This window comes from Amaranthus tricolor, chromosome 5, assembly GCF_026212465.1.
Source record: "Amaranthus tricolor cultivar Red isolate AtriRed21 chromosome 5, ASM2621246v1, whole genome shotgun sequence".
Lineage (NCBI taxonomy): Eukaryota > Viridiplantae > Streptophyta > Magnoliopsida > Caryophyllales > Amaranthaceae > Amaranthus > Amaranthus tricolor.
In genome coordinates, this window is record NC_080051.1 from 19152413 (window position 1) to 19164702 (window position 12290).

Here is a 12290-nt window from a genome sequence, read left to right on the forward strand (position 1 = left end):
TTGTTAAGACCTCAAAAATAATACCACCAATTATATCATATCATAACAAATTAGGATTCTAAACAATAGATGCCACTAAACATGTTGCATTTTGTCTCAACCTAAAATTGACCACAAGTTGAATTTAAAAATGAAAAACTAGTTCGAATAATCTAACTTTTTCAGGATTTTCATACAATAATTCCACTTATTGATTAACCATTAATTATCCTAATTTTGTAGAATATTTGCCTAAAGTAAACTTGGGTAACCGAATAATTTGATATAACAAGTTTTATATTTTTTAAAAAAAAGATAAATTAAAATAGATGCCAACAAAATGTTAAAATTCTTTTTAGAATTTTTTATGCAAATTTTAAAATTTATTCTCTATCTTTATATCAATTTTCGATTTACTTTTTTGGTAAATTACTTACAATAGTAGGTTAACTCTAGGCAATTAATCCATAAAGTTGAATTTATTATTAGTTAATCAATAGTTGGAATTATTATAGGAAAATTATGAAAATTTAAATTAGTATAAATAATTTTTCCTTTGTAAATTTTGGCACATAATCCGAAAATAACACGATCTAAAAATACATTAGAAAGGTGGTTTTAACTCGGCTATATGCCCATACTGGCCTGTTTTTCGAGTTTTGACAATTTTTTAGTTTCATGTTTTCATATTTTAGTCAACCTACTAAATTTCTAGTCATTTTTTGTATTTAAACAGTAGGCAGCAGCTGATGCTGCTCGTTCGAGCATGGCGTGGCTCATTCGAGCAGATCAGAATACAGCATACAGAACTTATAAAACTCAGCTGCTCGTTCGAGCATAGTAAAGGCTTGTTCGAGCAGCTCTACCTCTGATTCTTTTGTGTCAGTTTCTTGTACGGTTAGCTCTACCTCTGATTCTTTTGCGTCAGTTTCTTGTACGGTTAAGGCATTGAAAGGTTGAATAATTTCTTATTTAATGTTATGTTTACTGTATGGTGTTAATGTGTATTGATGGTGAGTTTAGTGCGGATTCTAAAATTGTATAAGCTTCTATACGAAGGATACATCATTCGTAGAATCCATCACCACAATACAGAAACTTTGTTGAAAGGGCTAATTCCAAGTGAGGGCTATCGTGTTTACCAAAAGAGTTTCTTACTTTGTGATTATTATTTGTGATCTCGAGACCAGAGGTTGTTCTCAAGATAAAGAGAGTTATTTATTAAGAGGAGGTATCCAAGATACCTCATAAATTATTGTGTCTTTTCTTGCATTGTTCTTATTTGTATTTCTCGTCATCTTATTTTTCATTTGTAAAATCATTAAGAAATATGTCTTAAATTTGTAAGAGTTTTTTTATCTTTCGTTCTAGATACCAAAAATGAACAGAATTGCCCTAGTTTGAGAATCCTACATTTGAGCATCAGATTTTGCATTTTACACGCATTTGCCCCGTCTAACTTAGGGATCAATTGATTACAGAAACATGTGTTTTATTAGTGTTTTTCTCTGTTTTTGTTTTTTGCTAGTTGTTCATGCTTTTTTTTTCAATTCCCCATCTTAACATACCAGATTTCACAACACAAACAAATTCCTAAAATATAATTTTCTATCCAACAACGCTGGATTAAAAAACCTAAAATAATTTCATAAAAAAAATTAAAAAATTAAAAAAATTAAAAATAAAAAAATTGCTGATAATGAGAAATTGAATGGAATAACTCAAATTTCAAAGATCATCTAGGTAAGAGCACAAAAACCCAAAAAATAACTGTAAAAAAAACCCAGAAAAGAAAGAAGAAAACCCAAACCTCGGAAAGCAAGCAACCATAATAGCACGATACAGAAGATAATAACAGTGTAAACACAACAGGCAAAACCGCATCCGTCATTAGGATTCCCATCTAAAAGATGAATTCGATCTCGGATTCGACGTTTGTTGTGACTGAAATCATCATTTTCATTGGAAAGAGGGGAATCTTCTGTATACATGTGAGGATGATTTCTTCTTCTTGGTGGAGATCCTATGATCATCATATGCTGAAACTCTGCTTCTGGATTTGTAAGAATCACGATACCACCTTCAATTTCTTTTTCTTCATCTTTAACTTGCCCGATATTGATTATCGTATGATCATGGATTTCTCCTCTTTCAGTTGATCTTGGTGTTGATGTTGTTGATGATGGAGTTCCAACAATGGTTGATTGCTTACTCTGTTGTCCTTCATCTTTAATCTCTTTATCTTTCTTTTTAAATTTCTGAATCTCTATCTCATTCGATAAATGTTCAATATTGACGATGGTGTGATAATGGAGTTTTTCTTCTCCCTGAGACGTTGGTGTTACTGGTGATGAAGTTTCAGCCATGGTTTATTGATGTCTAGTATTCTTGTTTGAGAATAATTTCTTGATAAAGAGATAGAAACGAGGACTTGGTGGGTTTTTTGGTATGGAGGAATCAAAATTGGCGGACAATTTGTGTAGAAATAAGGATTTGGAAGAACTTTGCCGAGTTAGTTAGAGTTACTGGGTTCATTTAATTTTGGCGGGTAAGTTTTTTTTTTTTCTTATATATTAATTAATTTATTTATTTATTCAGGTCGTGTGAGGTGTGGGGACGTGGGGTGTAGGGTGCAGGGATCAAACGCGTCGTTTTGTACAACATCATAAAAACAACAATTCTCTTGAGACCGTTTTTATAAGAGACGGCTCTTTAGGCCCAACCCAACAATTAATAGAAATAGAAAACTGAAAAACTGATGCGCGTGTTTCAACATATTTAACATTGGTGTTATAACCTGTCAAAGTTGGTGTTATAACTTATTGAAGTGGTATTTTAACCTATTAAAGTTGGTATTTGAAGTTAGCGTTTTAACCTATTAAATTGTTATTTTAACCTTAAGTTGCTAACCTATTAAAGTTGGTATTATAACCTATTATAGTTAGTATTTTAACCTAATGTAGTTGGTGTTTTAACCTGTTGTAGTTGGTTAAATCGCCAACTTTAAAAATCAACTTTAACAGGTTAACATACTAACTTCAATAGGTTAAAATACCAATTTTATTAGGTTAAATTGCCCGTTTTAATAGGTTGTTATACCAATTTCAATAGGTCAACAACTTACAGTTAAAACAAAAATTTAATAGATTAAAATACAACTTCAAACTTCATATTAGTTTTTCTATGTCAAATAAGTGGTTTATTACCCAAGTTAGTATTTTCTATCTAAAAGGGAGTTTAGGCATTCAATAAGTTTACATGTTGTTTCCTTTAATCCTGATATTTTTAAGAGTGCACTTTCATCGTTCAATCTTCATTTTCATTTGTTTTGGATTCAATCCGTGCCATTATTATTCAAGTAAGTTAGTATCACTAGTTTATGTTATTTGATTTCTTTAATCATTTTAACTATTCGATCATTATCTATATCTAGTAATTTGTTTAATTATTCGTTCATCATCGATATCTTGAAACATGTTTTAGTCTTAATATTTTAATTTTCATGTATATTAATATATTTGGTGAGTAGATCTTGTATCTAGGGTAGAGGGTTTGACCCAACTTAAGTATGAATTAATTTTATTGTGAAATATTTATAAATTATGAAAATGTGATTAAATTGAGACGTTGAGCTTATGAAATCTTGAATTTAAATATTTTTGATGATTTTATCAATATAACGAGATCAGTTTGAGATCAGAAGTAACTTATTTAGGATAAACTAATATTAAATTCTTGTTGGTTAATCAATATGACAGGAGTTTGAGATAGAAACTAATATAGGATCTTAATTTAATTATTAGATAACTAATAAAACAGAAGTTTCAAATTAATATAGATCCCTTTAATTATACTTTTGATTCGTAGTTCATAAATATTAAGCAATAGTTGATATTCACATGCGAATTGAGTGATTTTCAATATCCTAGATCTTTTATTATAAAGTTGATATACACCCATTTATCTTATAGCTTTCATTAATTTAGATATATAAACACCATCATATGATGTGTTCTAGAGGTGATCATGGGCGGCCCGGCCCAACCCCGGCCCGAAAAAGTGAGGGTTTGGGTGTCAAAATATGGCCCGATGGGCGGGTTTGGGTAGAAAATACGTGGCCTGATTTTTTTGGGACGGATTTGGGATTTGGTGTTTGGCCCGCGGGCCGGCCCGGCCCGAAAAAGTGTGTGTTCATGATTTGCATTTTAAATTTGTTTTATATTATGTATAATATGTAACAATTGTATTTGATTATTTCAATTATTTGTAATTTGTGTTTTAAATTATGTATAATATGCAACAATTGTATTTGTAGTTTTGTGAATTTCTTTGTCTTTTTTGGTTTTATTTATTTTAGTTTTATATTTTTATTTTTTTGGTTATTTACAAATCACGGTGATTGATTAGAAATTATTAAATAAAAAAATGAGAGTTTTTAATTTAAAGCATTATTGATGCTTTAAGTTATAGTGAAATAATCATGGTTATCTTAAAATTAATTTAAAATAAAAAAATAGAAGAAATTATTTGGTACAACACTGCAAGCAGCAGGAGGGAGGCAGGGACCATGAGTTTGTCATTTATATTGGCTGCTTCAATTTCTTTAGATTTTCAATACTTCATAATAGTACCTTTTAGATTGGATAAATAAATTTTACATAAAAATTTAAAAATTATAAAGTTATTTAAATTTTACATAATATATATAAATAATATATAACATAGGCCCGCAAAGTACGGGTTTAGGCAAGAACTTTTTGGCCCGCACTTCGGCCCGACCCGCATCAATGGATAGATTTTTGCCTCTCGGCCCGACCCAACCCGGTGTTTGATCACCTCTAAAATGTGTTCCCACTATGTGACATAAAGAAGAGCATAAATAATTAAACTAGTCTTTTTCTATTCGACCCGTAAATTACATGTACATAGTAAATTTGTGGTTAAATAAAATTTCTATCACTTAGTCGAGCAGACACTTGATCAAGCTTTTCTTACCTATTTGTTTCGAATTATGATGTTACATACTTGTATTTCATCTTCATATGTCATTAAACATATAATAAAATTTTTCAATAATTCACATAATTGGCATATTATTTTTACTATTATTATATTTTCATTAATCTTTCAGTTCTATTATACTAGTCTCATACGGTTAACTCAATTCTTTATTGTAAAACACATGTAGATGTTAAGAGCGTATAATCCTCCATATAGATGGGTGTGGTACGAATATCGTGAAATTGTCCCGTGTTATTAAAAATTGTGAAGTAGGAAAGCTGGTACAAATAAAATTGAATCTTCGGGCTAAATAATGACATTAAAAAGGTACAAATAAAACTAAATCTTTGGCCCAAATAATACCATAAAACACGTATTCTAGTTATAATCAAAGAAATATTTTCTTTAAATTCTTTTACATATTTACGCATAATTTTTTTTGGACATTTTTTAAAAATATAAATTGTTGCTGAAAAATTATTTAGAATAATTCATCTTTTTCATGATTTTCTGCAATAATTCCACCTATTGATCATTCATGAATAATTTTAATTTTAGAGGATATTTTCTTAGAATGAACACGGTAACTAGATTACTTTCTACATCAAATTTTATTTTTTTAAAAAAAAGATAAATTTAAATAAAATGTCGAAAAAATTATTAAAAAAATTTCTGAGTTTTTTTATTATTCAAAAATTTTTATGTGAATTTTCAAAATTTTTCTCTAATATTACGTTAATTTTCAGTTTTCTTTTTGGTGAATTACCTATAGCAGGTTATCGAGTTACTCAAGTTTACTCTAGGCAAACTCCTAAAGTTGGGTTATTAATAATTAACCAATAGGTGAAATTATAATAGAAAAGTCATAAAAAGGTAGGACTATTCAAGATAATTTTTCCAATTGCTAAGTCATATATTGATTTATAAAAAGAATTGTCGTCATATGAGTTTTGTAGTTTAAAAAAATAAATAATAAATAAACTACTAAGTGACTTGGCAATTTATTTGTATTTTATTTTAAATATAAAAATATAAAATATAAAAATATCAACAGCTAAATTAGCAATTTAATATTCAGTATTATATTTTAAATTAAATAACTAAGCCTTAATAAGCCAAATGAGTTCTTATCATTAAAAGCTATTAGCTCTAGTAATGCTTACTATAAGACGAGTCAAAGTTCACAATTAGGGATGGCAATGGCTCGGACTCGGTTCAAATTATACATACTTTGACTTTGCTCCGGATAATAGTCGGACTTTTTTTTTCACTCCACCTCCACTCGGAGTCGGATTATGCATACTCCAAGTTTTTCCTGACTCGGACTCTCAATCTCTCGGACCTCAAACGGAGTCAGATGTGCAGTCGGATTATTATCAAACTTTATCGTTGTGATATTGTACTAATGATTTTAAAGCATACAAAATTAACAAAATATATTTTTCATATACAATTTAACAAAAAAAATATGTACTTTGAATTCACGTTTAACAAGAGAAAATAGTCCTACTATCACAATTTAACAAAATTTTCTTGCATTTTGATTTGGCGTAATTTATTTATCTTGATCTGATTTGTTGTATTTTGATTGATTAATCTAAATAAAAATACCAAGTAGTTTTTCAAAATCGAAATTTACAATTACTATGAGAGAGAACTTGAATTAGTCACATTTAGAGTTTTAAAGGAAACAAAATATTAGGGTAAAAGTCAAATTCAAAGTTGGATTTCCATCATGGACGGAGTCGGGTCGGAGTGTCGGATTTTTAATAAAATCCAACTCCGAATCGTCTCTAACTCAGACTCGGATCGTAAAGTCGAAATCGGATAACTTTTTTCTCGGACTCGAATCGGATTATTTACCTCAAATCAAGTCAAACTAGGGTCGAATTCAAACAAAAATGCTAAAATAGCATGCAAGTTTTTGTAGTCAGTTGGATGAGGCATTCCATTGGTAATTAGGATGTTTAGGTTTCAAGTCTTAAAAATAAATACACCACTATGCTATGCCTATATAGCAGTTTATATTGTAAAACAGAAAAAACCAAAGCATCATCCTACGTAGACAGTAGAGAGGAAAATATTTTTTGTACGCCGGTAGGAACTTGATGACATGCATAATTGAAAATAATTCTTTCCTAGGCAATAGCTACCACCTTACATACAAAAAAAGGGTGTTGCTAAACTTCGCCACCCTTTTTATTTTTTCGCCACCCCTCCAAATGAAATTACGAATTTGCCCCTGATTTTTTAAAAATAACAATTTTGCCACTCATTTCATATTTTTTATTTATAATAATAATAATAATAATAATAAAAACAACAATAATAAAATTAAATAATAATAATTATTATTCAAAAAAAAAAAAGTTGAGTAGTCCAAAATTGGGCGACTGAACCGTGGTCGAGTCGCCCAGATCTGGGCAACTGAACCATGGTCCAGTCGCCCAATTTAGGGCGACTCAATTTTTTTTTTTTTTTCTTTTTGGAAAATAATAATAATAATAATATTAATACAAATAATAATAATTTATAGATTAATGTGGTCTATTAGCTCAGTTGGTTAGAGCATTGTACTATTAACATGAAGGTCTCAGGTTCGAGACCTGCACAAGCCATTATTTAATAATTATTGATTTTTTATCATATTTATAATAGACTACATTAATCTATAAATTATTATTATTATTATTAATATTATTATTATTATTATTTTTCAAAAAGAAAAAAAAAAAAAAAAAAAAATTTGAGTCGCCCAAAATTGGGCGACTGGACCATGGTTCAGTCGCCCAATTTTGGGCGACTCGATCATGGTCCAGTCGCCCAGATCTGGGCGACTCGACCATGGTTCAGTCGCCCAATTTTGGGCGACTCAACTTTTTTTTTTTTTTTGAATAATAATTATTATTATTTAATTTTATTATTGTTGTTTTTATTATTATTATTATTATTATTATTGTTATTATTATTATTATTATTATTATTATTATTATTATTATTATTATTACTGTTATTATTATTATTAATTTTATTTATTATTATTATTTAATTTTATTATTGTTGTTTTTATTATTATTATTATTATTATTATTATTATAAATAAGAAATTTGTAAGGAGTGGTATTTTTGTAATATTTTAAACTACAGGGGCAAATACGTAATTTTAGAGGGGGTGGCGAAAAAATGAAAAGGGATGGCGAACTTTAAGGATTGGGCAAAAAAAATCCACAGCTCAGATGTACACAACAGAGAGGAGGGACTAAAAAGAAGATTAGACATTCATTTTCTGCAATGTCAATTTGTATGAAATCGCGCATTTTGTTACCGGCTCATTACAAAATTCGATAACAGAACGCATTCGATTGTATCAAGTATCAACAATATCAAAGAATAAGCGTTTCATATGTAAGAATTATCGGGCTGTATTTGATTTTCCGTCTTTTAGTCTTCCGAATCACTACTTTGCTTGTCTCCAGAAACAGGCATCTTACTGTTGCTACCGTAATCCTTTTTAACACCGGGGGAAGATGGGGTTCTACGATGATGAGAAGATTGTGCATGAGGATCGTATTTTTGAGAAACAATGTAATTTAGAGCGGTTACCACATCGCCTACAAGAGGCCTCATATTAGGCTGCTCCTGAACACACATTGCTGCAATTGCAAGAGCTTGATATAATCCTCTTGTGGGATATTGACCTTCAAGTGCTGGATCTGCCATTAGTGAAAATTTTCTGCGATCACTGAACATCGGTCTAGCCTGCAAACAAAAATAGGACCCGTAAGCAACATGTAAGCCAAGTTCTAATTGTCGATGCCTTTGCCTATTTTCTAACGGGGATGTAAAGTGCGATAAGATTATGCGTAAGCTCGACTCATACAGCACAGCTTATATTGACAAGGACACAATGAGCTTCCGCGTTTCCTGGTTTTCGATGATTTCCATACTACCATCCGTCAATTACTTTAATACTTTCCTTTTTAGTCAAACTCGATAAGTTTTAAGTTTCCTTTTTAGTCAAACTCGATAAGTTTAAGTTTCCTTCACAAGCTCACATCTCGATGTTACATTTATCGACAAACGAATGAACATGAAAATGGATCCCAAAATATCATGTCAAATTTAAGACAAGTTATAAAGCATTTGATACGAAAATTTATCTGAGTAGGTAATAAAACAATAGCAAACATACGAGCCTAAGATGGAAAAGTGAGGTGAACGGTAATACATATATTCAAAGGATATCGAAGTGAACGGTAATACATATATTCAAAGGATATCGAAGAACACTAAATCACACAGATAGTGTCGATGGCCCAAGCAGCTATAGATCGATCAGAAAAATTAAACAGCAATCTTACCCAGGCAACCAGATTCTGTTCTCGGCCACCATTCATCTCAATTGCTTTTCGTCCTGTAATAAGCTCCAACAGAACGACACCAAAACTGTATATATCCGACTTGAACGTCAGCTGACCAGTCATTGCATAATCGGGTGCACAGTAACCATAAGTGCCCATCACCCGAGTGGAGACATGGGTCTTATCCCCAACGGGACCCACTTTGGCTAACCCAAAATCTGATAGTTTCGGGTGATAGCCCTCACCAAGCAAGATGTTGGAGCATTTCAAGTCACGGTATATTACAGGTGGCTTCATCTTGTCGTGCAAATACTCTAAGCCCCTCGCTGCCCCAGCGGCAATTGTCATCCTTGTATTCCAGTCGAGAGGCATCTGATTAAGTCGTAGGTCTTTAAAATGTGTATCACGGTCAATACAAACAATCAATTAGGATATCCAAATAACAAATGCAAGAAAACGATACTACTCGTTGCACAAATCGAGATGTTAATGTACCATGTAGATGGGTTTCCAAGGATCCGAGTGGCATGTACTCGTACACCAAAAGCCTCTGAGAACCCTCTGCACAGTATCCAATCAACTTCACAAGATTCGGGTGATCTACCATACTAAGTGTTAGTACTTCAACAACAAACTCCCGGATGCCCTGCACTCCATTACGATCAAGCTGCTTGATAGCAACCACCTGCATCCAAATCGATAAATTTTACTCCTAGGAATCGAAACTTAACACGAAAACATAATTCTAGTCTTCTATGATCAAGATTAGCAAAGAGACCTCACTAGTATCTAACAATTTGCCTTTATACACTTTGCCAAAGCCACCCTCGCCTAGAAAGCCTGATCGAAAATTATTCGTTGCCTCCACAAGTTCAAAATATGTAAATGTCCGCGCTTTGGTGCTACCCGAAACACCTGCCCCACTAATACCCATAAAAACCGATGATTCTCTAACGCCCGAAGATGAGGCCACTTCCCCGGTCTCTTCCTGCCTCATATTTACATCTCTTCTAAAAGCCAATTGTTGCATAGCAGCAGATTCATCTATAAGAGTAAAACCACTAAATATTACGCAATGATATAAATCATAATATCATTGTATAACAAGCATAAACCATCACATTTTCATGTCTACAACCACCATTAAAGAACGATGGAAGTGGGAAATTATCCAATGAAAATCAAAGTCTCAGTCAGTAAGGTAATAAAATGACAAGAAAAGTCAAAGCATGAGCACAAAAATAGGCATATAAGACTACGTATTGAAATTACAATCAAGATGAACAAGTGTAGTACAAAAATTTCTAATCAATCACCGTCATTTATAAATCACACATAAAAAATAATAATAAAATAAAATAAAAAAAAATTAAATTAAAATAATAATACTCTCATCCTATCTAATCTAATCGTATCTCACCCTATCTAATGTATTACGTGAAGGCCATTTATTAATCTAATAAGTAACTCTTATTTACTAAAATGTTCTTGCATGGTGAAGTACAAATCAACCAATAAAAATATATGACTCATGGTAGGGCTACAAGCCTACAACCAGAAGCTTCAGCAGTGCCGACTCATTGGCCCCAGATCCAGAGCCAAAGATGAAAAAGCCCCAAAATTACTGAAGGTATAAAAAATAATATAATATCTTTTGTTTTGTAGTATTGGTATTTTACCAATTTAAAAAAAAAATAACGCATACTATTATTATATCAGATGGCAAAAAAATAAATTAACTAAATATATTTCAAGTTAATATCATATATGAAAAGCAATACCCCGTTTTGCCCTTTAAGCGTAATCTTCAGCACCCATAATCGAAAAAATCAAATTATTATGAATGAGAAAATAATAACAAAATTCTCAATAATTCACAAAATCAACTTTCAAGAAATACCCAAAATGTAAAAGATCAATTCAAGAACATACAGCACATCACAATTCACATGTAACATGCCCAGTAATTGAAAAGTGACATTCTTTTTCTCAAAATGAAAACTTTTTGGTAAAATAAGATCAATTGAAAAGAAAAGAAAAAATTGGTTCACATAGGATCGTCATCAGAATTAATAACTCATTTAAAACAGTAATTAAATTAAATGAAATTTAAAAACGTTCATAAAAAACCAATGTAACAGCCAGAAAAAAAAAAAAAAAAAAAAAAAAAAAAAAAAAAAACCCAGAAAAGAAAATTGAAAGAAAACATTTGAATGTATAAAGATGAATACCTGAAGTAGAAGATGTAGGATCGTCAGGTTTATTTGAATAATTAGAATTGGGATTTTCTTTAGAATTATGATTAGGGTTTTCTTTTATCTTCTTCTTGCTAGACTTTCCCAAACAGTCTAAAAAACAACTCATATTGTTAATTCTTGAATGTGTGTAATCTTGAAAACAATCAAACAGAGAAGAGACAGAAAACTTAAAACTAAAACAAAATTGAGGAATGAATGACAATCTCTCCTTATAATAAGTAAAAGTAAAAGAAAAACCCCTTAAAAAACCCCTGTTTTCAACTTCTTAAAAAATCAAATAAATGACAATCTTTCTCTGTCTTGCTTCTATTGTTTCTCTTTCTATAAACTTTTTTCTCCCTTTTGTTGTTTTTCTAGAGAAGGCAGAGACTGTTGGGGTTTGGTGTACAGTAAACAAGAAATATAATCCCAACTTTAATTGAGTTTTAAATTTTGAAGTCGAATATTGAGCTGATGATTACGACAATTTACATTTTTAAATTAATAATGAAAGAATATAGTATAAAAAAATTGGATATTAAATAATAAGTGAAGAGAGAGTAATTGTATGATTGAAATTAAAAAAAGAATTGAAATTATAGATTAAATTAAAAAATTGTCATCAATTATTGTTTAAAAAGAGAAATAATAATTAAGAATAAGTGAGACAAATTAAAATTACAAATTATGCTAAATGAGTGAAATCGAAAAA

At 30.6% G+C, this 12290-nt stretch overlaps 1 protein-coding gene across 2 annotated transcripts; it reads right to left on the minus strand.

The window, feature by feature from the left end:
- Positions 1 to 8165: 8165 nt before the first annotated feature.
- Positions 8166 to 11928, minus strand: LOC130813848 (probable serine/threonine-protein kinase PBL5). 2 transcript variants are annotated; one of them, XM_057679740.1, is made up of 5 exons: positions 11573 to 11928; positions 10120 to 10385; positions 9837 to 10026; positions 9342 to 9730; positions 8167 to 8739 (listed from the first exon to the last, which is right to left on the minus strand). In XM_057679740.1, the coding sequence occupies exons 1-5, from the start codon at positions 11703 to 11705 to the stop codon at positions 8422 to 8424; spliced, it is 1296 nt and encodes a 431-aa protein (XP_057535723.1). In that variant the 5' UTR covers positions 11706 to 11928; the 3' UTR covers positions 8167 to 8421. The 2 variants fall into 2 exon arrangements, with proteins under 2 accessions (XP_057535724.1, XP_057535723.1); XM_057679741.1 differs by lacking the exon at positions 11573 to 11928 and having other exon boundaries at positions 8166 to 8739; positions 10125 to 10217.
- Positions 11929 to 12290: the final 362 nt, after the last annotated feature.